This window comes from Lichenostomus cassidix, chromosome 2 (genome assembly GCF_008360975.1).
Source record: "Lichenostomus cassidix isolate B80296 chromosome 2, HeHo_3.0, whole genome shotgun sequence".
In the NCBI taxonomy this organism is placed as follows: Eukaryota; Metazoa; Chordata; class Aves; order Passeriformes; family Meliphagidae; genus Lichenostomus; species Lichenostomus cassidix.
This window is the reverse complement of record NC_139482.1, coordinates 29,113,990-29,141,495: the sequence shown is the minus strand read 5'-3', so window position 1 is coordinate 29,141,495 and position 27,506 is coordinate 29,113,990. Positions and strand designations below refer to the sequence as shown.

The window sequence follows — 27,506 nt, the reverse complement described above, 5'->3', positions numbered from 1 at the left end:
TCCTTGGGCTTGCCAGTCAAAGTCCAGAATGTGTCAACAGTTTCCAGCCAGGTATCTGCAGTACTCACAGACAGTAGTGCACCAGTGGCAACTAACTGAGTGAGTGGAGAGCACAGTTTCCTCTTAGAACATTTCATTCAGTGCTTTACTAAGCTGAATGAGTACAGGAAGTACTCCAGGATTATGTGAAGGTGATATGTTTTGTGAAACTGCTTAAATCATACAAGTCCAGTTTATTTTAGGTGTTCAAAAGGAAAGAGATTTTAGGACAGTGTATAGTAGTTTCATGGTAGTTTCTATACCTTTCTTTAGAAATGGTTTTGATTCTTCAGGTTCATATTAAAAAAAAAACAAACAACAAAACCAAACCAAAAAAACAAACCCAACATACTGTTTTTAACACCAGTCTTAATTGTAATTGTTTTCTTGTATGGGAACTGTGAACTACAGTCTACTGAATAATAATGCTAGATAATGACTTGGAAAAAGAAAGAGAAGACTGCATAAGAAGGAAGTAGAAGAATATTAGAAACTCCACTGAAATTTAGCTACTATGAGCTATATAAGCTTTAATGCTAATGCCCAAGTCTTAACTGGATTACATTTTCTGCAATCTTTCTCCTAGATCGTGTTGCTGGTGAAAGAGAACCCTCTATTGGCCGAAGTAGAAGCACTGCAGAAATGTTACAGGGTTCTGGATCTCATTTGTGAGAAATGCATGAAGCAGAAAGACATGAATGAAGTTCTTGCTATGAAAATGCACTACATCAGTTGCATCTTCCAGAAATGTATTACCTTTTTAAAAGAGCGAGAGGATAAACTAGATGGGTTTATCAAAAGGTGAGTATTTCTACAGAGAGGTCTGAAAGCACATGTATGTGCCAGTGTTACAGATAAAGGAAAAAGTCGACTGTGGGAATATGTTGGATTGGCTTGGATAAAGGCTATGACAAGCAAATTTTGAAATAATCCCAGCTGCATTTACATCAGGGTGACACTGCCTCCATTTTTTCTGTGTCTGAAGTGACACTGTCCTGGGTACAAAGGAAACATTCCTAGAATTTCAGCTCTCTGCTGCAACTGGTTAGAACTTGGTATTTACATATACGCTGTGAAGCAGCAGACAGGAATGTGTGATAGAAAAAAGGGCAATGATGGGCTTGAAAAAAGTATTTCTCAGTGCCTGGTGTGGTTCATCTGGGAACATTTCTTGTGCCATTTTGTTCTCCAGCAGTCATACAGGATGAGACTTTTTTTCAAAAAGACTTAAGCAAGTGAGAACTGCAAATCCCACAGACTGGGTGAGACTTAGACTCTTATATCACTTAGACACATCTTCAGAATCTACTCAGTTACAAACCCAGCTGCCTGATCTTAAATATCAAAGTAACCTGGCTTTTAGAAGGATCACATTCCCTGTAGACCTCCATGGATTTTTAATGTAATCCTCTGTGATACAAAAAATAAATTACGAAGTTAGTTTTCACATACTGAAATCAAATTGTTCATTAGTGATCCATATAAAAAAAATAGTAGCCAAAGAGATTTAAGGACTATGACATATTATTAAATGTAATGAAGTGGAATTTGTATTTTAAGGTATTGTTCATTTGTCAGTGTTTATTCTTATTCTTACAATGACAATTCCTGAACAGCACAAAGCATTTTGATATTTTAGTCAGGTGGAGATAGCAGTCTACCTGTACATTATTACTTTTCTCTGAGTGGTTGAATTAGTAAGTCCTGGTTTCAGATCATACATTTATTTACTGTGTATTTCATAATGATTGGGCATTAGAGTAAAAATGCTTTCATTTGCATTTTAAACACCTTAACATATGAAGTTGCCAAATTATTATTAATTCTTCTCTATAATCTGAAAGAGGACAGAGTACAGCATGCTGTGTGTGTTTGTTCTTGAATATTTACTGTGTGTTTTTTTATTTTACATGGGTTTAAAAAAATTTAGTCTCTTGAAAGGGAGAGAGAAAGATGGTTTCCCTGTGTATCAAGAGAAGCTAATTCGAGAAAGTATCAGAAAGTTTCCTTACTGTGAAGCTACATTGCTCCAGCAGCTTGTGAGAAGTATTGCTCCTGTTGAAATAGTAAGTTTTTCCTATTAAGAAAATCCTTTCTAAATAACTTGCATAATAAGTTCAGTTTGAGCCATCTTTCTGTCCTTAGTTTCTGCAACATATTATTTTAAGTAAAGGCTTTTGATGTCCCTGAACTCTCTGGCTAACTGGAGTTGGATTTTACATATTGCAGGAAAATGCTCTAAAATACTTCATCTAGTATCTTTTTCATGGGCCCGTAATGAATGCTTAAACACCTCCGCATTTAAAGAAAAATAAAGCCTTTCATTTCTTGTCTCCAAGCTTTCATTTCCCACTCTGGGATGTCTGTTCAGTTTTTCTATGCCAGTTCACTTTTAAAATGGTAGATTCAGACAAAAATGAAGCTTATTTTGCACTCTTTTTCCCCAATATCTAAATTCAGTTTAAGACCAGATAGTTTCCTAGATTATTTTATTGTACAAAAAGTTGGTAATATGTGGTGGTAGAAAAAGGAAAAACATTCTGTGAGGTTCCTTTTATCACAGAGAGAGAGGCAAGATGATGCAATTTGCAGCAAAATGTATATTTAAATTAGAAAATCAAAATTACAAATTAAAAATCTTAACCCGAGTTTTCTTCTTATGTCTTGGCTAACACACTTTTCATTTTAGGACGATTTATTGCTTCATAATAAATTTTACATGAGAGTTGCTGTTCTTTTTTCAGCATGTTCTCTCTGGTTTCTGAGAGCAAGATGTATGCACCAACACTGGGGAAATGGAACAATCTTGTGACATGTTTGGACTATTCTGAGTGAATTAAAAATAGCCTCCATCTTAAGTGGCTCCAGGTCTGCTGAAATGTCCTGAGGCTTAGTGCAATCTCTACTGTTTGTCTAAGCCAGGAAGATAAACAGTGTGAAAACATAAGCCATTGTGATGCATTACAACTTGCTTTAGAGTAAACATTTTCCTTCCTGTTGCTTTTTTCTTAGGACAGCTTGCAGTCTTTTCTGCCTTTAAAGAAATGATGGTTTATTCCATTGGATTTCTTTCCATTATGGAGAACTAGAAAGGAGAAGATGATGTAGTTTTTATTTTTCTGGGAGCCTTGGATCTTTGTCATTGCACAATTACTTGGATTCAGTCTGGGCATCTCAGTGTTGTCATACTAGTTAAGATTGTCCATTTTCCATGGTAGTCTAACAGTTTAAGGAATAACTTAGAGCTGCAGCAGCTTGCCATTTTTTTCTTCTGATGTTTCCATATTGCCCAAAAAAATAGTTTTAAGGTATGGTTACCTAAATCCCATTGCTTGCATTGCATAGGAAGGATGCTGCAAGTAACATCTACATAGTAACATGCAAATGATTGAAGATTTCATGTTCTGACCATCTGTATCATCTGCGTGCACTGAGCACAACAGCGTATCAGTGCAAATGAAACGTCTTTGCATCAGCACAGAGACTGAGCTGCAAAAATGTGCTGCATAGGATCTTCCAGCAGGTGACAGATGCAAAGAACATGGCGTTTTTAATAACTTACAGAGTAAATTCTGCAGAAGCAAGGGGCTTAACTTAACTTCATATGCAGAAGTTTGTCTAAAGATGTAAACGTTAAGCTGAGCATGTTAGTTGAAGTTCTGTGATTTGGTTTTATGTTCTTGCTGCTGCAGCAGCTGCAGTGAGAGCAACACTTGCGTTAATCATTTCTGTTCTTCCCTTGCATGTCCCTCTCTGTGACAGTGCTGGGTTTTAATATCGTTACCACCTCTTGTCTTTCAGGGCTCTGACCCCACAGCTTTTTCTGTACTTACACAAGCAATTACTGGCCAAGTGGGTTTCGTGGATGCTGAATTCTGTACAACTTGTGGGGGAAAGGGAGCAGACAAAAGATGTTCCGTATGTAAAATGGTAAGAATCAAAACAATAGAGCCACTGAGGTGCTGAGGATTTTTAATGCTTCCCTATTTACTGTGTAGACTTAGAGGGAATGGCATGCATGCCTGCACTGAAAATGTTCAAGCCATCTACTTCTGGGAAGGATGCCTGAAATTCACAAGTAGGAGTACTTGGATTTCCAAGTGTGTAGGCTGAAGAATGAAGAAAGAGTAAAATTTCTGTATGTTTAGAGTTAATAAAGCAAACTGCTCTTTACAGATTCTTACATAGGTTAGAATACCATTAAATGCTATACATAGAGACATTTAACTTGGTGCACTATGAAATAGAAGAAAATTGTGTGGTTTTTTAGTACATTAAAATTAATCGATAATGCTGGTAACTTTCAGGTGATGTACTGTGACCAGAACTGCCAGAAAATACACTGGTTTACCCACAAAAAAGTCTGCAAGACCCTGAAGGAAATTCATGAGAAACAAGAACTAGAAGCTGCCAAAGAGAAAAGGAAACAAGAAAAGAAGCAAAAGAAAGGTTGGGGTCTGTTGTTCCTGTGCTGAAACTAATGCTGTGTTAACTGCATCACAAAGAACAATTTAACAGGTCTTAAAAATGTAAAACAGTTGAGGTTGGGAGAAAAATCTTTGATGAAACATAATGGCAAAGCTGAGTTTGTTGGGATTCTGGCCTTTTAATTTAAAAATGGTGTATACTTTCCAAGCCTGGTTTTTAATGCTACAGTTACACAGGTTTCTACAATGAAAGCATTCTGATTTGCACTGAACTGTTTCAAAATCCAGATGTTTAATCAAGCTTGTGCAGAAGTTCCATGCTGCTCTACTTTGTGTTGGAGGTGTTAAGACAAGTTGGATAATAAGCAAGCAGCCTGCTCCTTCCAGTTGCAAAGGTTAATGTAGATGTTAACTCTCCCATAATACTTTCATTATCACACTATCAAGTTAATTGTGTTGTGTGCTTTGAATGGGAGGAAAGCAAGCAGGAGTCTTTAAACTGCTCATGGTGGTTTTCTCCCTTCAAGAAACAAGTAATTAAAACATAATAACAGAAAAAACACTTTATCACCCTTTCCCTTAACTTACTCTGATGAATGTTTCTCAAAGAGAAATAATAGGAAGTTGGGGATGAAATCACTTTTTCTCTTTTACAGCTTACTGGATTTCCCTTCCTTTGTTTTAAGGATAGTAGAAGTGCACTGCACAAATCATGGATGCCTTACAATGCAACCACAAAAATGTGGTTCACTTCAGCTGTACTCGCAATAGCAGGATATAAATCAGTAATAAATTAGTAATAACTGAAGTTTTCAACAGTTTCCTGTGATGATCCTGTTACAAGAGCTGCTGCTGTTGCATGAGATCAGGATGACTGTGGAAGCTGGAGGCAAAGACATTAGAAATCCCTGGATATATTGCATACCAATACAAAAAACATAATGAGTTGTAAGCAGTGATGCCTCACACTGGTGACAAACACACACCCTTGCAGGTTCATATTTACTGAAGGAGTCAGTGGCCACATGCTGTCCTTTTCAGAGGGAGAGGCAGGATCTTGGTGGATGGCATCTCTCCCTCCCTGCCTAGAAAGGGAAGCTAACATTTTTCGTTATGCTTCTACTGTACTACCTACATGTTAATCTTTATTAACTTCTTCAAGTACATGGCCAGCACACCATAGATCTTACCAGATTATGCACTGTTAGCAAGACACTGAATTCATCTGTGCTTCAGGTCACCTTGTGAATGGTGTTGTATCTGAGCATTTCAGATCAACAGCAGTTTTATTTCAGAAAGCTAGTAATACCCCTACAAATCCTGTACATCAGAAAATTAAAAATTAAAAAAATAAAAGCAACATCTGCACCTACATGGAAACCCAAGACTTTAAGTGTTTCCACTGTACAAGGGTGAATGTCAGGGAAGTCCATGCTTCATCCCGTGCTGAAGGCTCTTAGCTCGTAGCCACGTAAGACCTTAGGAGGGCTTCAGCAGGGTTGTGGCTAGCTGTTAATCATAACAGAGAACAAGAAACCAAGATTTAACTACTTGTGCTCCCAATTAGGCTTTCTCCTCCTTCTTTTCAGAATAGCTAGCATGCAAGCCCTCTTAGTAGAATCAGGGAAAAAGTTACTTAGCAACGTTTTTTCTCAGAAAACTTTGCTTGACAAGTAAAAGTGCAATAGCTGATTCTGTTCCACACAGTCAGGTTATAAATTTTAGGATTACTCACTTCAACCAAAATTCATTGTTTATAAATGCACATCACTTCATCAGTCTGTTGGATGCAGAAATGCTTCCTATGTAGTCATATTCATGCCTTTTTGATTTAAAACAAACCCCACCAGTAATCTGTGTTTAACTGGCCTGCTGCCGCTCTTTGAAAAGCTGATGATAAGAATAGTGTTAATAAAGCATGTTTGAATTGAAAGTTAAAATAACTGTAGTGTCCAACTCTGCTCCTCTCTAAATTAAAAAGAATTATAGCAAAATAAAAACATAAATTAATGAGATCTTTGTGTAGGGTTAGTCCCACAGTAACCTTACAGCAATTTAAGCAACGCTTTAGTGTCTTGGGTTTTTTTGATGAAGGTTGGCTAAATTAATCACTTCTGGAACTGATGCAAAGTATCCTAGTGTTTATTGTTCTTCAGTAATAAAAGTGCTTGCTTGCAAATGAAGTAATTGTTTATTAATTGTGTGACTTCTCTTTTGTTTAGATGAAATGCAACTAGTAGAGGGTAGTTCTACAAGTGAACAACAGTCGAATCCTGATCCAGAGCCTACAAAAGAAGTGGATCCAAATCATCCTACTGATGGAACAGAAGAACCTGAATTAACCAAAGAGATGGAGACACTAGCTCTGCACCCTGAAAGTCCCCTGGAAACTGAGACTGGCTTAGATGACATCAATCTTCAAAAAATTCAAGATTCTAAGGAGTAAGAAGAGGGTAGGAAGGGACTGAGAGTTCTCAATGGTACTAAAGAATTTTTTAAGCTGACCATGTGTGAGTTCTTAAAGCGTGGCTTATGCAAGACTTCCTTTAAAAGACAGAATGTCTCTGTACATCATGACATAGAATACTGGCTACTTTGTCTGTAAATACTCTAGGTTTTGTTGTAAATTGTCAAGACAGGTATTTATTATCTGCTATAAACTAGAGTGGCATAGATCCATCTGTATGTATACCAACAATAAGCCTAGTGAAAATCTATGAGTATCTGTGGTTAATGAACAACTTAGTGAAAAATGAAAAGCATTTGATTTGGTTTACTCATGTTTTCAGAACCTAAAACTTATTTTAATTGTAATTTAACTTTTTTTTTCTGCAAGTACATAGATCTGTAGTTAAAAGCACTGGAAGGACAATTTCCAGTTAACTGAATTGATTTTTTTCAGCACTTTATGAAATTTTATCTGAAGGAATTCAGTAGCAATTAAGTTTCTGGCGATAACTCACCTCAACTCTCAATTTTTCATGACATTACTGTAAATATTTTTGACTAGTAAAAGCACAACAATAGCATCTATTTTGTGGCAATTTTAGTAAATGAAACTGCTGTTTCAGGTGTCTCAAGCTGATGGTGAAATGCGTATTTCACTATTGGTTTGGTCAGAAATATTCCAAAGTCTAATGCAGGGAAGACCGGAATGACTCAAAATATGTTGACTGACAAAAATAATGCATTCCAAATCGGTTTTCAGGTAAAGATGCCTTAGAGCACAGTGGGATGTGGCTTATTAATTACTTCATAAACATAAAAAATGCTTAATATTTTTCATGCTGAACTGGTCCCAGTGAATTAGATGAGAAGATTCATGTGTGCATTGATACGACTGAGATTTCACTTTGGCTTTCAACTAAATACCAGATCTAGAAAAGAGCTTCCCTGAACTATGCTTTTCACTCAGATTTATTTCTGTGTCTCATGAAATTAGTGGGAATGTTGCAACTGAAAATACCACTTGCTGCATAAGGATGGCAAAATTGGAGACTCTCTTGTTGTTGGCTGAATCACTGATGTTTTAAACATAGCAGTATACTTCTAATTAGAGGAGTAAGGACCATTCTCAAAACAGAGGGAAAATGCTATTAATTTTTTTACTGTTTAATATGTTGAAAGCTTTTGTTTAATATTGTGAAAACTGTAAGAGTGAGGATACATAAATGCACCTGTGCAGGGAATGTACCTGTGTTTTAATTTCAAGGATTAGTAGACTGTGAAGAATAAAGGGAAATTTTTTAAAAGAAGGGAGCTACGTGGCAATTCTGTTTCCTGCATCTGTAGTACAGTGACATTCTCATGTGACATGCAGGGGCCTCCTGTAGCTTGATTATACAGGTTAAACTTCATGACAATTGGCAAGCAAGAGATGCCTGCCTGGAACTCAGATCTGTACTCATGCCGTAGTCGCCTCCACCCTGAGTTCTGGAAATGCAGAAGTGCTGCTGCTTCCCTGTTCCACACATAGCATTTGGGGCTCACAGGGATGTGTTGTTCTTCAAGGATTCTCTGAAAATGCCCCTTCAGGGCAAAAGATTCAGGGTTTTGGACGTGTGCTAAGATCCCCAGCACAAATCCTGCTTTCATTCTCCCAGTGGTGGTGCCATGCTCATTGGAAATCTTTGATTCCTGCTGACAGGCCACCGGACAACCTCATCTCCAACCTGCTTTCAACAGGAAGGTTGGACAGGAATCAGATAAGCTCCAGAGATTCCTGTGGCTCTGTGCTAACTTAGGAGAGAAGGAAGGAACACAGAAGACAAGCTACAACCTGAAAGAAGGGCTTTTTTATGTGTAGAAAGTATCATTGACTTTAAGCCTTTGACAGAATGGAAGGAGAAATATGTAAGGAAATGTATTAAAAGAAATAAAAGTAGTTTCTTAAAAAATAGGGTGCAGTTTAGTACTTTCTGATAACAAAATTATGGTAAGAATTGCTTTTCAAGCAACTTTTATTATAACATTGCCACTGCTTATCATTTGTTATCTTAATTTCTTCACTCTCTATACTTACTACGTATGATAAAAGAAATGCTACACTAACATTTTTTTTCTGGAAATTCAGTTAACTAGATGCATGTGTACTTGTTTTATTGAGATGTTAACCAACTCACATGGTTAACTCTAGAGAGAGAAATTGGTTTTTTTCCTCATCTAAACCGGACTGTCAGCTTCTCAAGGGGCTCTTCTGCTTTGTTTTTAAGCCGTCTTTCTTGACAGGTGGCTACTTTGTTCCAGTCCACAGAGGAAAATTCCATTAGAGATCTTCTTGTTGCCCGTACTAAAACCGCATCTTCAGGGTCCTCAAATGGTATTCTGCAAAAAGAACAAAGCAATGCCCATTACCTGAACATTTTCAAACCACTTCAGAACTAATTTACAACAGGCACTCTGTGTAGAAAGTGAAAGTAGCAGTCATAATGACACTAAAAGTGAGGATTTGAAAATTCTGGATTTTCAGAAGGTTTTCTTCTTTTACAAAATTTAAGAAAGCAAAACAAAGTGAGAAAAGGTCAGAACCCCAGAATTCTAATTGAGAAAAATCATGCTATAAATTATTTAAAATCTATTTCTAGTAGACTTAAAAATGTTATTTTATTTTCTTTCTATTTTTATCCACAAAAGTTATAATTTTATACTTTAATGTTCTGATTCAATGGACATGATTCAAGTTATTTGATACCCATTAACGGAAATGTACATTTATTTCTCTGTGGATCTCTTAACTTGCCCTCAGGCAAATATCCATTCTCCAGGCTCTGAATCCTGATCACTGTGAGCTCCTGTTCATGTATCCTGCCACAGCTGCAGTCCAGGAGAGAAAAGCAGTAGACTCACAATATCAAAGCAGGATGACAAGCAATTCATGATAGACCAAAACCTTCCAAGTCACATATAATATTAAAACTGTATCTTACAAGAATGTTTTTCTTAAGTAACGCACCTCATGTATGCCACGGAACTGTCTCCACTGAGTATCATGGGCTTTGTCACAAAAAGGCACCTTGCAAAGCCTCAGCATTTACATAAAGACCCGAGGCAGCTCTACATCCATTCTATCAATGAGGATAGCTAACTCCACTGAAGGCAGGTAAGAATTAATTTTTCAACAGAAATTAGCTTCATTTTAAAGAGCTGTGCTCGGTACTTTTAAAGGGTATCATATAAAGGCTTTTATAATTCTCTTTAATGCACTTTTCAAATCTTCTCATGTAGAGATAGAAAGTAAAGCCAAGCCTGATACCTAAAGTTTGTAAATTTATTCTTACAAAGTTTGCATCTAAAATGTCATCACATTAAAATGCAACCTTTCTCCTGTCTCAATCCAGACACAGAGATAAAAGTTTTACATTTATTTCTATGGTTTTGAAATGGAACAGAATAAAAGTAACATCACATGCAGACTAAAAAAGTTTCATTCTACAAGTCATAAAATTTTCCAGAGTGTATTTTTGAACAGCCAGTCAGGAGAATGTTTTCTGGGACATAATAAGGAACAGCTATCCTGATGCTCTAATATTTTGAGCATGCTTTTTCTAGTGATCAGTATTTGATCTTACAAATAAATGGCATTTTTATGTACCCATTTCCAAATGTGGAATACCTTTCAATACTAAATTTTAGACATCAAACTTAGCCTAGAATTGCAGCTATATTAAATTCAAAGACATGAAATTGTTTCAAAATCCCATTTTTACTGGACATCTTTTCTAGTTAGGGTATTTTTTAGGCATGGGAAGAGGAAATTAAATGTTTCAGAGATGCAAAAGGAAGAAATCCAAAACATTACTTACTTTTTTGTGCTATTTCCAAATTCACGACCTATAACAGAAAGGTCAAATTATGACATTAAATGGCTGTACAGCAACTTGAGTATCTGAGAATTGATTACTATCTTGATCCTAAATTGCTTGTTAAAATTAATTGAAAATAGCACACAATTTGAAATATTTAAGATAATATTTTATTAAATTACTATGGAAGCGATTATCTGTGTGTGTTTTAAGTGTATGTAGTTTTAAGTGTCTTGTATTTTATTTCCTATAGAAATACACTTCCATGCTTTTTTTTCTTCCACAGAAAATGATGCCACTGTGTATGTGCATGATTGCAGGGTAGAGATAAAGATAGCTGTCTGCCTAATCATCAGCAAAACAAATTATTAAATATGATAAAACTATCCTGCTTTTCCCAACCTTCAAAATAATTGTTAAACATAGTGCTTTCAGTTTTACTATTGTGATATATACATTTAAAAAAACCTTGCAGGTATTTGATTACTTTCCAAACTTCCATCTACACTATTTAAAATGCTACAATTTCAGTCATCTACGCACAATGGTGGTTTTCTTATCTTTATAACATCAAAAATGCAGACAAGATTGTGTAGGATTTCAAAGTTTGTTCTGGATTGTGATGCAAGTCTCATGATTCCAGGTGGTATTCGTTTGCTTTCTTGTGCCAGGATCATGCTGTCTTCCAGATCTGAATGTTTTAAGAACTCTAAAAATTGCTTTATATGCTATTATAAGATATCAGTAAAATATTCTCAGCTTGGAAAGCATAAAGAGGAATCACTTTACAAAGCCAGGCAACATATGTAAAATTTGGAACACAAGAACAAAATATTTTCTTCAAGAGATTATTTTGTAAAAGCACTAGAGGGCATCAAAACACTATGATGCTGAGCACTGAGACTCAGGAATGTATTGAGATGTTTTAAATAAAGGTAAAACTAAACACAAGACTCATACTGACAAAAATGGTTTGTTCAGCTATCTTTAAATGCAATTCTGTAACTACAGGGTGTGACTAGAATTTATCTGCTGCAATACTCTCAGTAGAAGGATTTATTTGTTGCCTAATGCTGCTACAACTACTTTATGAAGCAAACTGGCTGAGTTCTTGATGCATTTATATTTTATCACTAAAACCAATAATGCTTTATCAGATGAATGAAAAAAAACATTTCTAATCCAAATCACCTAAAAATGTATGCTTTTCCTTCCCGTATTATAAATACCTGAGGGCATTATCAGTCTTCTGGCTGGCTGAGTGCATCTGCTAGATCCCACCGTAGTCCCCAGGGATGTATCTACTCTCTTCCCAAAAGCTATTGACTGCACGACCCAAGCCCTTTTGGGGTTAAAAAGATGAAGCGCTGACTCCCTTTCTCTTTGTGTAACTACTGTTAAAAGGGATATAAAAAATTTAAGGTTTTTTCTATCAATTGAAAAGGCTGCATACAAAAGGTGATTCATGTATTTTCTGCGCAGTTTTGTAACAGTAGTGATGTTAATTACACAATTTAACAGCAATTCAAAATGGGAACATGGAGTGATACTTTCTAAGGCCTTAGGGCGAAGCCATGCACAATAAAATATTTTCTTCTGAGTGCAGTAGGATCAGAAGTTTTAAATGAAGATGCTAGAAAAGAAGACTTTTCATACTCCTTAAATGAGATCTCCTGCAGAAGTCAGTAAGGATTTGGAAGTGTCTTTATGAACAACAAAAACAAGTCCTGGTTTAAGGCCGGTTCAATTCCCATTGGTCAATTACAGAGAAAACCCTAGGAGTACAATCAAAACAAAACCTTAAGTTTTTCCTGTTTTGCACTTTAAAAGAAATAACTTTGATTTTTAAACAAACAGTTTGAGGCTGTTAAATCAAACTGGGGGTGGTAGCTTCAATTATATGAACTTAATACTAATCTAGTACTTAGCTATGGAACAGAAGTGAGCTAAACTTTCAGAACAAGTAATTTGCAGAAGCATTTTCAGTTCAGGGAAGTTATGGAGTCATGGTGTCTAGGGGACCAATTAGGAAGGAACTGCAGTAGTCATGCCTGAAGGTAACAGAACATGAGCACATGTCTTGTGTAAAGGAGACAGCCAGGACTATGCTCTGGTAATGCTCTACAGATGGTGAAGAATCTTTGTAATGTTGGAGAAATAGTTCACTAACAGAAAGTCCAGGATACAGTTTGATACAAATTACTGCCTCGAGTCTTAATCCAGGACTCACTACAGTAGAACTGTATTTAGGAGATGAAGTCCAGGAAGTTTTATGGAAGTGTTTCTAGACATGTAAATGCAACAAGTATTTTTCAGCACATTAAGCTTCAGTCATCACTCCCCAGTCAAGAAGTGATATTTAGCAACACAGCCTTACAGACGTGTTAAGCACAACTCTTAACACAAGCACAAATGCTCAGGAGAGTGGAGGTACCATTGCAAAATGACTGTGAGCAAATGGGCACATGGTCAGGTCCTGCAGCTCTTCATCAACCCCTGGCACCTGCTGGAGCTTATCCAGCTGCTTTCCTTCAAGCCAGCTGCACAGTCTCCCAGCACCTGCAGATGTCCTGAATCTGCCTTGCTCAAGTCCTACATCCTGATTCTCTAAGAGACTGGGAGCAGGTTTTCAAGGTGCCACTGGTTTCTTTTGCTATTTTCTTATAAGGTAGTGCTGAGGTAGGAAGCAGCTGTTTTCTCAGTGCTCCAGTAATTTTCAGTCCTGCCAACCACATAATTCTCCAAACATCAGAGACAAAAATCACCTAAGCTGATTTTCTGGATCCATTGTGGCATGTTTATGGATTCACTGATTTAACAATTGGCTATTCTTGCAAAGACTTTTTTTTTCTGTAGAATTTACAGTAGACAAGCTGTGAAAGATCTCCTGGTGACTTATGAATATTTATATTTGAAAGTTTGGTCTGCACGTACCTTATCAAGAAATGTGCACATAGATATTTAAACTGTATAGAAACATGTAGGTAGCTCAGGATATTATCCATACCTATGTAAGCACACTCACCCATGTCAACATACCAGTCTGAATGCACAAATGTAGGTACAAGTTTCTAAGTATAGGCTTTTATCTTTACCCAAACAGACCAAGATACAAGAAAACATATAGAACTTAAAAAGAGAAAAAAACCAAAAGCATTTGACAAAGTGTTTCTGCCATAAAAAGTCTTTTTGCTTGACACATCTTGCAAAAACAGGTATCTTGTTCATCAGTTCTTTTTCTCTATCAACAAATGCGTGTAAAAGAACAGATAAGATAATTTCACCTATTTTTCCAAACTGGTTACAATCAAATGCAACTGTCAATGCTTTGTGAGAGAGGAAAGCAATCCTTACACTTCCTGTCAAGGAGCTGAACTGAAGGAAGGAAGTATATCACATAAAGCCGATAGTCTCGATCACATGCCAGAGGGTTTTGGAATAGGTCTGCAAAATGTATACAGAAAAAAACAAACAATGTCACAAAAAAGCAAATGCACCAAAAGCACAGCTTTGCCATGCAGCAAAATTAAAGGTCACTAGGAGCCAAAGATTTTATACAAAATATCAAATTCAAATTGCTCTTACCCTGGGTAAACAAAGAAGTCTCTTTTCACGTGTGAAATCATTGATCTAAACATGGACTGCAGGAATTGACTTACTGCAGAGTATGCAAAACACCATTGGCAGGAATTGAGTAAAGGTGCCATCACGCACTCCAAACCTTTGACATTTTTGTCTGTTTTTTAAGATCTACAGGGAAAAAAACTAATGTGTTTGCCTTAGATTTTTCTTAAGTATTGTTAGCTAATGCCTATTTTAAATAACAGTGGTCTTTTAGGTGTGACAGCTTTAAAGTAAGACACAAAATTTGTAGGAGAATAGAGTTATTAATATCAGATGAGCTTTAGGACACCTAAGAGTTTATCAGAGCTGATAAAAGGCTTTTTCCCACAGACACAATGTAAAATACAAATACACAGCCCTCTGATGTTTTGACAGATGAGTTTTGAAACTCAAGAAACTGAAAAGAAAAATTTTTCATAGGACCCAGTTTCTTGAAAACCTGGGTCCCACTAGTTTTCCTTGAGACTTGAGGTACCAAGTTCCAAAAGCCCATTTGCAACTTGGCTAAAATGTTTACGTTCAGGTTCACATTAGATGTATAACCAAAACTTTACAACACAGAGACAGGTATCAGTCCCTTGCTACTGCTTTGCCAGGTGAGGAACATTTGCCTGGCTCACATGCAAAATCAGTCTGTTTAATGAAATCTGAGGCTGATTAAAATAGAAACTGGCTCTTTCCTAGATCAGCTAATAGACAAATGTTGTGGGGTGAGAGGTATTTTCTAAATAATAATAAAAAAAAAAAAGCTATTTTTCTTCTTATACAAATGTTGTTCTTCTAAGACAGTAAAATAATCAGGAGGCTGCCACCTTGAGATCAGAGCAGGGGAAAGAAGTCTTAAATTGATAACTTTGACAACTGCTGCTACAGTCTACAATGATCTGTTCTCTTTCTGAGGAGAAGCTGTGGCTAATACTTCCTCGAGGGTAAAAAAAATTCTTTTATACGTCATTTTAGCAGTTACGGAAAGGAAGATGGTATTACAGAAGCAAACAGATAGTGAAAGAAAAAAGTCTGAAAATATTCCACAGAGATTTGTAAACTACGAGATGCAATTTCATGTTCTTCAGGACAAGTATGACTGCTGAGAGGGCTCAGTTCTTGATGGGATTTAGCAGTTAGTTGAAGATGCAATAAGGCTGGAATGAGCATTTGGTATCTTCTACACAGAAAACATCTGTTCATGTAATCAGAGAATAACTTTTTATTTCAATTCTTTAACGATGTTTTTAAAATCACTGTACTTAAAATTAGTAAGAAACCCACAAGGTGGCAGCAAAAGAAAGTTCAATTTTTACTGAACAAAGTAATAGATATCTATTTTTTCCTAGAAAATGTTATTAATCAGAAAGAATATTATGTATGTATCTGATAAATCTGTTCTTGAGTCAAGAAAATATACAATAGCATTCCAAAGAGAAAAACGTTTCAGAAAACTCTGTAAAAGCATGTATGTTGGGTAGTGAAATGGAACAAGGATTCAAGAGAGATTTTTCCCAAGGCACAAATCAGGTCTGACACTGAACACTTGTGAATCTGGATGCTGCTTGGACTACATCCCTCCTCAACAACACTGATTTGCAGGTTTGTTTTAGAGAATGTGACTTTTTCTACTACTCATTTTTACAATAAATCCAACCACTGAACAGATCAAGATGGTTTTGTTTTACAGAACATCTGGGATCAATTCCTGGCTGAGCTATCTACTTTCTTGTCAAGGTCATGCAATTTTAGTTCTACAAATTAGGATAATGCTTTCTTCCTCCACAGTTTTGTCTGTTTTCTCTATTTGGAGCGTAGAAAAACAGTGTGCCTCTGCCACATGGGGCAGAAACATAGTGAACAGTTTTCTGAGGTCTAGCAGCAGGATGTTATCAGCTGTGGACAATAAATCAGCTGAGGCAATTTACAGAGTACGTAACAAAAATCTTGGATTCCAAAAGGGAGATGTGAGCACAAGGTGAGCCCATAAAGAAACACCCTGTATCTCCCAAAAGGTTGCAGTTGTGAGCACATGTGCAGTAAATCTTTTGAAGCTGAGTGTCTTCCCTAGACACTTGATGAAGGATGGTTGTTATGCTGCACATCCAGTGCAGGGCAGTCACTAAAAATCACGAGAGAGCCTTCAGGAAGAGAAATGCAACATTTTGGCAGCTGGATGCTACTTCTGAAGTGAATAATAATAGTGTGTTTTAATAGTTCTATTGTCCCCAAGAGCTACAAATAAAATGTTGTTAAGCAACCAGGAGCTCTGTTGAAGGCTAGCAAGTGTTTTTTTTGTTTTTTCTTTAAATCAGATTGTTTGACAATAAAAAAGATCTCCCTCGTAACAGTGAGAAGTCTCACTGGTTTTGTTTTGTAAGAGTGTGTTATGAGCACATCCCTTTCCAAAGCTACATGGTGCGAATTCTGCACCTACTTCATATTTATCAATATTGCAAGAAGATAGATGATACAGTAATATGATATATAGGATATAACTTTTATCATTTATTTTATTTACTGATGTAATTTAGTTCAAATATGACAGTGCATTTAATTAAACCAATAGAGAACTGTTAGTTGGAGAACTCATTATTATGAAATCTTGAAGCAAGTACATTGACAATTATTTTCATGACAGCAAAGGTCAAGAAAGAGTGACTTTAAAGTTATGGTTATTAAGGTTTTTAAGCTGCTTTCACTGATTACCTTTTACTCTTGCACAAATCTTTGAACTAAACAACATTTTTTTAAATTAGGGTGGATCAGGATATTATATATATTGTTTGATTGTTCTTTCAAACACTTCCTTTTCTGTGGTGGTGGCCAGTCCAATTTGCATCCAATTTTCACTATGCCTTCATAACTGCCATTCATAGTAAGTCAGCAGCACTTAAACTATCGGCTATGTATTTCCCACAGATGGTTGCAACAAGTACAACAAACTTCCTGTGCCTGTTGGAGCTCCTTATTAATTTGTAGAGCTAACATTAAATTCAAGTGACTGCACCATTTATAGGATCATCATAGGATGTCTGTCCAGACTCTGCCTAATCACTTCAAACAACTGCATTGTTAAGTGGACTAATTTTTCTATCTGCATTGTTAAGTGGACTAATTTTTCTATCTTGCATATAATGAAAAGAATTACAATAGTTTGGTTGACACGTTGTCTTCCTAAACACTTGATTTGTTATTTTAGTTTTGGCCCAGGGTCAAGTTCAATTAAAAGTTTACTTTTCCATTCATATTTTCCTTTCCCACAATCGGACATTCAGTTTTCTGAATGCTTAAGGAGGTGTTATGGCCTGGTGACATTCTGACATTCACCTCTTTAACCATGTCACTAAGGCACAAAACTTGTTTCCTGTCTTCTCCAAGTACTAAGCACCTAGCATGAGCTATATGGACATTTCTTTAGGAATATGGAAAAGGACTGCTTGTATTTTCACTTTCAATATCTTAATAGTATATAATCCTACCTTCCCTGGAGGCTACTTCTTACATTGTAACTTAGTGGGGCCAATACTGTCTTGTATAACTTCACTTGAAATTTCAGTGAGCCAGTGCTATTTTCATTTCCAGCCAGTATATCAGAAAATGTGCTCCCTAACAGACATTGTTATTAATAATACCAAGAGTATGTTTACTCTTAGACTCTAGAAATCCACAAAAAGATGCAGAAAAAGAAGTTCTATAAGCAAGAGAATTAATGAGGCAGGAATTGGGGTTCTATAACCTATCACTCACACTCTCAACAGAAATAACACCCATTTTTCAACTCCCTTCACCTCTACGACAATCTCACTGTACTCCCACGTTCCATTACAAAGAGGCAGCTGTAGTCTGCTTAGACACCCTCTAAGCTTCTCATCCAAGATACTGGCTAGCCAGCAGCCAAAAAGTTAACTTCTGAACTCACTTAGCAGTTTTTCCTCAGTTAAGGTAATCTTTGAGGAATTTTCATGTCTTAGAAATCTCTTTCTTCTGTCAAATTTGGTTGAAATTGATAATTAGCTTCAAAAGCTATTGGCAAATGATGCGGACACAGACAACATCCTGATAAGAAACTAGAAAGCTACTACTTGCTGTTCTGCAAAATAAAAATAAGGTATTACTTAGAGTGTGCAAGCTTCTCATTCCTTTCAATTCCTTCACTGTTTTGCCAAGTTTTTTTAACTCATTGCTGTGCAGAAACAGAATCTGTAATGAACACAAGTGTTTCAGAGCACCTGAAATAAAATGAAAAATAATTAATTATTCTGACCATAGCTGCCTTTATTAGAACACTATTTTGCTATGCCGAACACTGATTTTGATATTGTAGTTATTTATCTATGCCTGTCTTTTGGTAATACATTTTGTGAAATATTAATTAAAATCAATAAATTAGAGATATTTCAATATCCTTTTCACCTTTCTAGTAACATCCGTTAAACACATGCCTAACCTTTTTTGTTCCAATTGTTTCCATTTGTCCACATCACCCCTGCATCAACAAATCAGCCTCAACTGCAACCTCTCTTTTTCCTCCCTTCCTTCCTCCTATATCCCTGTAATCTTTGATTAATTCACTTCCATTTACCTTGACCTAATGCTACCTTTGCCTCACAAACAATAGTATATCTCTAATACTACCTTTGCATCACAAGCAATAAAGAGTAAATTCCTTAGAAAATAGTTCTATTTCAAGTAATTATTGATGAATTAAAAACCTATTACAAAATATTGTGGTGACCCAAACTATATGTTCACATCCTCACACCACATCAGGATTAGACATCTCGCTTTCCAAATTATATATAGTATCTTATGCACATTTCTCTACTAATGAGACCCTTCTGCTTACCCATATTTTATCATCTGTATTGTCTCTTGTATCCATTTTTATGTCTTTCAAAAATAAATTTTGCTCCAAATCTCAAAGAAGCTAACCAACATCATTTCTCATCCCAGCATTTTATAGGGACAGAGAAAAATAAAGTATTATCATTTAAAATGTCTAAAATATTTAGAAATTTATTATGCTTTGGCCTGTTCATTCACAAATTCACAAGTTTGGTAAAGCCATTTTAATCTACAAGGGCAAGCAAAACTGAAGAAGACAGATGCTTTTTTACAATAAAACAAGTTCAGCAATAACTTTGCAAAATACTTCTGGTTATTGATTTTCAATACTAAATATGGTCATGTAAGACAAAAAATATTTTACAGCTGCCTGCCATAAAGTGAATGACATTTCATCTCTTAGACCAGAATAAACATATCACCTTATTGCCACTCAAGTATGCTGGATAAATTAAATATCTAATAATTTACGTGTACTATTATACATACATAGGAGCTTTCAACCAATAAGTTACTTGCTCTCATCCAGTTTTATAAATTTGTATGCTAATACAGAGAAAAGAAAGTACAGGCCTCTGCTCAACAATTTAAAAAGGGAGGATTGGTACCTGATATATCTGTCAGCTCATTATTGTTGAGATAGAGTTCAGTCAAGCAATAGTTTTTGATCAAGAAAGTTAAATCTTGGATCTGAAATTAGAGTTAGGCATACTGTCATATGTCAGTCAGAAACAGATTTCCTTGAATGACTGGTCTCCACATTTTCTCTTCCTTCTATTCACATTTGAAATAATTTTTATTGTGAAAAGACCCCTGTAGAGCATAATAATTCTATATTGGTTTAAGAATATTGCTGAAATATATAATTGGAAAAAACCTAGCATCTTGTTTTTAAATTATTTCTTCACCAGCAGGTTCAAAAAGCATGTATTTGTTCTAAATTGTCCTATCTTTGGCAAGTTTTGTTTTCAAGATTATCTGAAGTTTGCTTTTTTCGTGATAAAATTATTGAGTACAGAAAGATATGCTCCTCCTATTGAGGCATTTTAAGTGAGACTTTTCCCAAGAAAAGCCACTGAGTGTCTTCTTCACACAAGTTATACAGAGCAACAAAAGAATGGTTTTTGTTACTGCTTAGGTAGGAAAGTGAGAGCTGTGCAAAAATCCAATTTATTTCTCTTTTTTGATCAGCAAGATCAGTTCTGCTCAGTTATCATGCCATTCCTTCTTTTTCTTTAGTGTCCTTTAGAAATACAAGGAAAAGCCTTATTATACCTGTGATTTTAGTTCAACATTTTAATACATCTATACTTTTGCTTTTTTTTTAAATAGTTGGATAACCAGAGATCTTTTGATGAAGTGGACGTAAGATGTCATATACTAGCATAAGATGCTAACCTGGGGCAGCAGATATACCTGTGCTCCAAAGTGATATGGAATCTAAATATATTTTTTCTGCTGCACACAGGTCTACTTATTTACCTGAGCAAGCAATTTAAGAATTTGAGCTCACTGTGAAAGTCATGTAAACTACTGTACAGTAAGATATTTAAAAGCAGGTTAAAATTCATGCAGTTTTATTAGTTTTCTTGCTTTTTAATTACCAGTGGCTAATGATGAGGGTTTGGATTCAATTCAACCATTTAATAATGGTTGGCTATGTGTATGGAGATTTCTAAATCAGACAATTCTACTGTCTAGTAGATGATTTTCTGTCAGATACAATGTGCTTACAATTGACTGGAAACTGTACTGTCTGGACATTTTGACAGAGCATTGTCCTAAAACCCATGGAAGATATAATAAACACTAGAATACACATTTGCACAGATAGAGAAAGTAAGGCCTGTGCTTTGTGTAACTGATTCAGGACCATGCACTGCATTGGAAACAAGAGAAGTCAATGTGGCCCAATGTCACACTCCAACCACTCATCTGGAAATCTCTTAAATGTACCAAGTCTCAGAGTAAGGGCAGCAGATACCCCATCATCCCCAGAACTGCAGTGCTGCTTCCTGTGCACAGGGAGAAGCTCATTTCACAGAATTTTACATGACTCTTTTGTGCATGTAATCAAAAAGGAGCCTCACCTCGCCCATCAGCTTGCCAGAAAATAAACTATGCGTGTCTGCAAGGGCATAAAAGAAGAGCAATGCATTTCCTGCAATCCACTCCTGTCCTACAGCCACATCACCCCTTGGTCGGTTCCAAGAACTGCCTGATTTAGCTACTGGAACACAGGAATTAGCACAAATCCTCAACTTCTTAGAGACACAAAATTTATAATCTGATGTGAATATAAAGGAAAATACAATAGGCTATACTCTAATGTCAAAAAAGAAGTTTTCTTCAAAACTGTTATATTTGACATTTAAATTAGCCTGGAAATTAAAAGTAAGTTATTAGTTTGGCAATCATATAATACTTTATGTTAGAAAAAAATACAAAGTAATAATCAGGGAGTATAGATACATTGGTCTGCTCTTAAAAGGAATATCTTATTACCTTATTGTTGTTGATCCACAAATACCTCAATCTACGAAACTGTGATAGACTTGGGATACTTCTTAGTCCTCTGATGGAATAAAAACAAAGAGTAACAAATTTCTTAACATTACTAGTGCTTAGTAATTTTATAAATATTTTAATTTTTCATAAATAGTATTATACAAGTACTAGAAAGGCACACTTCCTTAGAATTTATAGCAAAGATACAAAGAATAATATGGCAGAGACAGTGTAAGCGCTCTGCACACCTGCAAGCATAACAAGGCAGCAGGTGGTAAAGAAAGGGGAACAAAAGAAGTGATACATTAATTCCTTTTCCACAACAGCATGAGTTATGAGTCTGAGTCACATGTACGTTGCAGTTTGTAGAAATCCTCCTCAGAACACAGGAGGAGAAGTTTGGCACCATGGGGGAATGAAGCTAAAAGGAAAAGTGCTTTGCAGCGGGGATTGTCAAGCCTCAGTGCCAGAGAAGCCAACAGAAGACAGACATAAAGCATGTCAATTTGCATTTTTTATTATTTTTCATAAAAGTGGACATTTTAAATATTTTGCTCTTTTTCCACTCTTCTCCTCTTCTCATATTTAGTACATCCACTGAGGCTGAAACTATCTCCCACATGCCAGTATAGTTTTATGTTTAATTGTGTATCCAGTACTTTGAGCTTGCTTAGTGTACTATAAATAACAAATTACTGACTAAGAAGAAAATACTAGTGAGCTGCCAAGTAATTTTCAATAATTGGTCTTCTTTATTTTTCATTGCTTTAAACAAATGTTCTTGATTTCCACTAGAAAAATTATAGATGACCTTTACCTGACAATGTGAAATTGCCATAGCAAAAATTTTCTTGCAGATTTTAATGTGTTGCAAAACTAAGGCCAGTGTTTCAGAAAGTAACTGGATTGATAAAAATTAACCTCGCATCATCAGGCTAAAGTCAAGTTTGTTTTCAAGCTGTGTCTCTAGCTTTCCATGTTGTCTTTTTATTTGCTGGTTTGTTTGGTTTTTTTTCCAACACACTCTCCAGGTACAGACAAAGGGAGGGTGGATGCCTTTTCTCATCTTGCATTTGCAAATGAAAAGAGCAAATACTACAAAGTTGAGGTGCTGCACTTTTAGCCTCTTGTATTACTGAAAATCAGACTATCCTCCCATGTTGTTACTTTGTTAAACTGTTTATTTGGCTTCCTCACATAATCTATAAAAACTAACCCTACAAATACATAATGAACGTGTCTATTGTCACAAGTAACAGAAAAAGACATTACTGCAAGCAGCAGAGACAAGTAGATGGCTGTTGACAGGACATACAGAGCTCCTACAAAGCTCCTATCTAATTCTCCTGTGCACCCTTGAACTACATTTCAGGTAGCAAAGCCAAAATTTCTCATATTCTTGGTCACTGCCACTCTATAACTAGTTTACAGGTTTACATTTCATTGGCTTTACTCCCTGTCTAGTAACAGCCTCATCTTGTCTATCTCCAAGCCTCAACCTGGTTTGATCTTTTTTTTTTTCTTTTTTCTCTTTTCTTTTTCTTTTCTTTTCTGGTATTAAGGCATTTAATTGGCCCCAGGTAGGTCTTAATTCCTCTAACAATTTAAAAGAGCCTGTCCCTTTCTAGATGCCTTCCAGGCTTTGTATGTCTTTTATAAACTGATCCTTTTTTTGCCTGCAGCACTCTTTTTCTACCTACTGCGACGTTAATCAGTCTTCCTATGATGACAGCTTTCAGTGTCCAAAATACATCGCTTCGTGTCCCTTTAATAGTAATGGTTTAAAAATATAAACTCATTCCCTCCAATTTGATTGACTTTAATTATTTTTTTTTTCATTTTCTTATTTCAGCCAGCAGAAAAATATGTCAAACCGACAGTAAAAGAGGCATGATCTGATACTGAGCTTGGCTGAGGTTCAAGTTTATACAAACTGATACAGAATAAAAGGAGTTTGCTTCTGTCCAATCATCAAAGAATCCATCTTGCCTCATCTTTCCCAAAATGGTTTTATGGGAAGACAGATCATTTCTGTATCTGCCATGTGAACACTTTTCTTATTCTATACCAAAAAAAAAAATGCTTCAAAGCCATTGAGGGCACACATTTAAGCATTTAAAACCAGAAAATGTGCCAATTAGGACTGTATATGCAGTTTTAATTTTTTTATACATACACAGTATAATAATCGTATTGTTTAGAAAATATGTATCTATGCACCTTGTAATTTTCTCATTATTTAACTTCTCTCTGAAATTTTACATGTTTTTTCTTTCTAAAAGGCCTATTTTAAAAGTTTTGACAGTAACTAAATGTTTTATGTTTACTTTTCACAAAGCATCAAATACTTTCTTGGCGTAAACCAGGAGATGTGATAAGGAATTTAAACATACTAGCGAGAACATTTAGATTTTCAAGACCATATGATTTCCACTAAAAACAGACTAGACAACACTGAAATCCCTTGATACTTTTTCTTTTCACCACTCATTGGACCAAGAGACCTTGAAAACCTTGTCCCTTAATTATTAAACTACATTAGTTCTTTCTATATGATATCAACCATGTGAGCAGTGGATGAAGTTGTGAGGCTGCAGACAGGTATGCAACACTTGGAATTGTGCCCTGGCCAGAAATTCAAAGCACGCTTTCCCAAAACTTTGAAGTATGTCCTGTCACGTATCCATCCCTCTATGGCAGCCTCTCAGCATGTTCATACTACACCATGCACCTCTATCAACCTAGATTATCCACAGGTTCATGAAAGCTTTGCCTCCCTTCACTCAGCACATCTTCTTCTCCTCATCTGCCCTACATCTCGAGCTGTTTCATGCTCTCAGAGGAAATCAGCTCTCTCATCAGTACTGCCTGCCCAAAATAAGTGTTCTTGTGCTTGTATTCACTTCATGTTGCCCTGCCCTCCCTTCAGTTCTTAACAGTAGAGGTGCAGGTAATTTCAAAGGTGGTACTGAGTTTTGCCACTGCAGTAACAGATTTCTCCAGGGAGGTCAGAAATTTGGCAGTTCTTACACTGGGTAGGTCCTGTGTTTTTCTGTTTGCCTTCTTAATACTCCTTCCTCCCAGCCTTATAAGCCTGTTAGAACAGGCAGAGATCGGTCCTTCAAATCTCACTCCTCTGCTCCCCATGGTAGGAATTCATGTACAACTGTGAACTCACAGACCCTCAAGCAACTCCAGGTTGCTGAAGACAGATCATGTATCTAGGGGTAAGGCTGTTAGCTATGAGCACAGTTCTGCTGTGTATTGGTGTACCTTCACCATTTCTTTATTCACAACATGTATGGACTAAGGAAAAAAAATATTTACTGGCATTTCACATAAAAATTATGTTTAGAGAGTTCCTGATACAGACAGACTATGAAAGCTTACCATTTACTGTGTGCTCTACTTTTAGTAGAAATCAAAACAAGAAACATTTTACTTACTGTCTAGCCAGATACAATGCTACAACATCTGTATTGCTCTTATAGCCACAGATCTTCAGCTGGTTTTCTATTGCCTGACAGAATACAGTACATTTGTCAGTATAATACACAGCATCACTATTGATTCATTACATTGTAATTTATGTGAATTCAGTGTTTAAAATGAAGTGCACACCAAAATCAATATATATATCACAGCACCTTGCAAGCTATAACATAGTCTAAGAGAGATTAAGAGGTACTAAATTGGCAGTCTCTATTTTATATTTATAAAAATATTCAGATGATTACGCTACACTTATATTAATTTTCTTTTCCTGTGGAGAATCACAGTTGGTAGACATGAAGTGAGAAAGTAATGTATGTTTACTGGAGAATGGGCTTCTCACTCAGGTCAGCCAACCCAGTACACGTCATGAAAAAGGAAACAGCTTACTGTGCGTTACAGGTGAAAATTTATTTCATGCAGCTTTACTTTGTGCACACATTTCAAAACTATGCATCTAGAAAAGTCTACCTGTACATTTAAGGTTGAAAAATGCAGAGACAATTTTTACTTTCAGAATATATTACTGATATGTTAAAACTTGCAAAAGCAACGAAACCAATTAACATAAGAATTATGGATCTCTCTTACTAGTTGTTGATAAAAACTAAAACGCGTATCAGAAAAAATGGATTTACTACATGAGCTACTGCACCCAACACCATTACGATCACTATTGTTTAAAACATGAAATTGCTAAACTTTACAAGTACAAAACGGCTTGGAAGAACCAACAGATGTAAGAGTGGCCTGTATTGGCTGCACAACCACTCCAGCGCGTTCTGGGTGTACTAAACACACACAAAACAACTTGCAAATGCGTGAGACCTGTGGGACTCTCTGACCAGAGGCAGCCAGGCACTCGCAGGGCCACTTGTGGGAATATGCCATTCACCCAGAACTCAGCACGGCCAGCTGGCAGCTGCAGCTGTCGGGTACGGGAAAAATCGGGGACAAATGGCCATAGTTTTCCTTTACACGTGCAAAATCTGCCCAAGGAACACCAAGTGATCTCTGGAGAAAAGCAGCTGCGAGATGCCCCAAGTATACCGGCGTCAGGCCCGGCACTGCGAGACACACCGATGGGGAGCGTGGACGAGACAACGGGGAGTGCACACCTACTGCACAGAGCACCAGTGCCGGGTGCCACGTTCCAAGGCTGGAAGGCTGTGTTTGAAGATCTGTATTTCGCATACCCCACCATGCAAGATCTCATCCTCTCCCCACCCTGGAGCCCCCTGCCCTGTCAGCCCCTGCTCTGTAGCGCAGCACCGCGCGGCCCCCGCGGGGCCAGCAGGGCTCCGGTGTGCTCAGCCGCCGCCTCGGAAGGGCTGCACCGCACTTGGGAGGATCGGAGCCGCTCGCTGCCGCCCCGGGGCCGGGCGGGGAGCCGAGTGCCTCCCGCCGCCGCGGCAGGACAGAGCGCGCGTCGATCTGGGGTGTGGTGGCGCTGCCCGGCGGGCAGAGCGAGAGGCTGAGGCCCGGGGCACCGGGACCGGGCGGGGGAGAGGGGCCGAGCGGGGGCAGCCGCCGTTCCGGGCGGGAAGCGGGTGTGGTGTGGCCGGGGCGGGCCGAGGGGAGAGGACAGGAGGGGCCATCGCCCTCTCACCTGCCTGCCGGTGGTGGCGGCCGCCGCCATCTTAGAGCCCCGCTGTGGGCGGCCGCGGGGAGCAGCGCGAGCCTCGGGCCGGGCCGGGCTGGGCTGGGCTGGGCTGGACTGTGCGGGCCTGGAGCCCTAGTGCGCTCCTGGAATCACCGAGTCAGTTTGGTTGGAAAACACCTCTGAAATCATCGAGTCCAACCTGCGACAGATCACCACCGTGTCAGCTAGACCATGCCACCAAGCGCCACATCCAGTCTTTGCTTAAACATCTCCAGGGACGGTGATTCCACCACCTCCCTGGGCAGCCCATTCCCATGTCTAATCACCTTTTTTATGAAGAAATTATTTCTTCTTCTAGGGCAGCTTGACACTATGTCCTCTGGTCCTGTTGCTCGTTGCCTGGGACAAGAGACAGGCACTGGCTGCAGCCTCCTTTGAGGCAGTTGGAAAGAGTGATAAGGTTTCCCCTGAGCCTCCCTTTCTGCAGAGTCACCCCCAGCTCCCTCAGCCGCTCCTCACAGCACTTGTGCTCCAGACCCTTCTCTGGACATGTTCCAGCACCTCCATGTCCTCCCTGAATGAAGGGTCCCAGAACTGGACGCAGTAGAAATGGTGTAACACTGAAATGGGAGCCCCACCTGGGAGTGAATCAAGGCAGGGCTTCATGCTGGGGAAGAA

General features: G+C 37.5%; 2 protein-coding genes across 9 annotated transcripts in view; one reads left to right on the top strand and one right to left on the bottom strand.

Moving 5' to 3' along the window:
- ANKMY2 (ankyrin repeat and MYND domain containing 2) overlaps positions 1-10,959 on the top strand; it is a 27,055-nt gene extending 16,096 nt beyond the window's left edge. For 2 of the 5 annotated variants that reach the window (XM_085050846.1, XM_085050842.1), the window contains 6 exons: positions 626-840; positions 1,970-2,105; positions 3,841-3,969; positions 4,347-4,488; positions 6,689-6,908; positions 8,614-10,959. In XM_085050846.1, coding sequence (XP_084906972.1) covers positions 626-840; positions 1,970-2,105; positions 3,841-3,969; positions 4,347-4,488; positions 6,689-6,908; positions 8,614-8,710 — 939 coding nt within the window. In that variant the 3' untranslated portion in view covers positions 8,711-10,959. Of the gene's footprint in view, positions 1-625; positions 841-1,969; positions 2,106-3,840; positions 3,970-4,346; positions 4,489-6,688; positions 8,222-8,613 lie in introns of those variants that run through there. The other 3 variants (XM_085050845.1, XM_085050844.1, XM_085050843.1) reach the window with 3 other exon arrangements.
- On the bottom strand, positions 7,282-27,506 carry LRRC72 (leucine rich repeat containing 72). 4 transcript variants are annotated; one of them, XM_085050850.1, is made up of 10 exons: positions 27,155-27,502; positions 26,835-27,027; positions 25,180-25,253; positions 21,731-21,800; positions 19,834-19,915; positions 18,496-18,609; positions 14,123-14,212; positions 11,998-12,159; positions 10,769-10,796; positions 7,282-9,290 (listed from the first exon to the last, which is right to left on the bottom strand). In XM_085050850.1, exons 2-10 carry the CDS (start codon positions 26,862-26,864, stop codon positions 9,125-9,127), a joined length of 816 nt encoding a protein of 271 aa, XP_084906976.1. In that variant the 5' UTR covers positions 26,865-27,027; positions 27,155-27,502; the 3' UTR covers positions 7,282-9,124. The 4 variants fall into 4 exon arrangements, with proteins under 4 accessions (XP_084906976.1, XP_084906975.1, XP_084906978.1 ...); XM_085050849.1 differs by having other exon boundaries at positions 11,998-12,162; positions 27,155-27,496; XM_085050852.1 differs by lacking the exon at positions 18,496-18,609 and having other exon boundaries at positions 27,155-27,506.

Bases quoted from the DNA above. Each gene is read 5' to 3' on its own strand.
- LRRC72 (XM_085050849.1), bottom strand. From the start codon at position 26,864: ATGGCGGCGGCCGCCACCACCGGCAGGCAG. The intron at 21,801-25,179 runs GTAAGTAAAATG...TTATTCCATCAG, and splicing joins GCATTGTATCTGGCTAGACA to AGGACTAAGAAGTATCCCAA. The intron at 10,797-11,997 runs GTATTTATAATA...TTTCTGTTATAG, and splicing joins AAGACTGATAATGCCCTCAG to GTCGTGAATTTGGAAATAGC.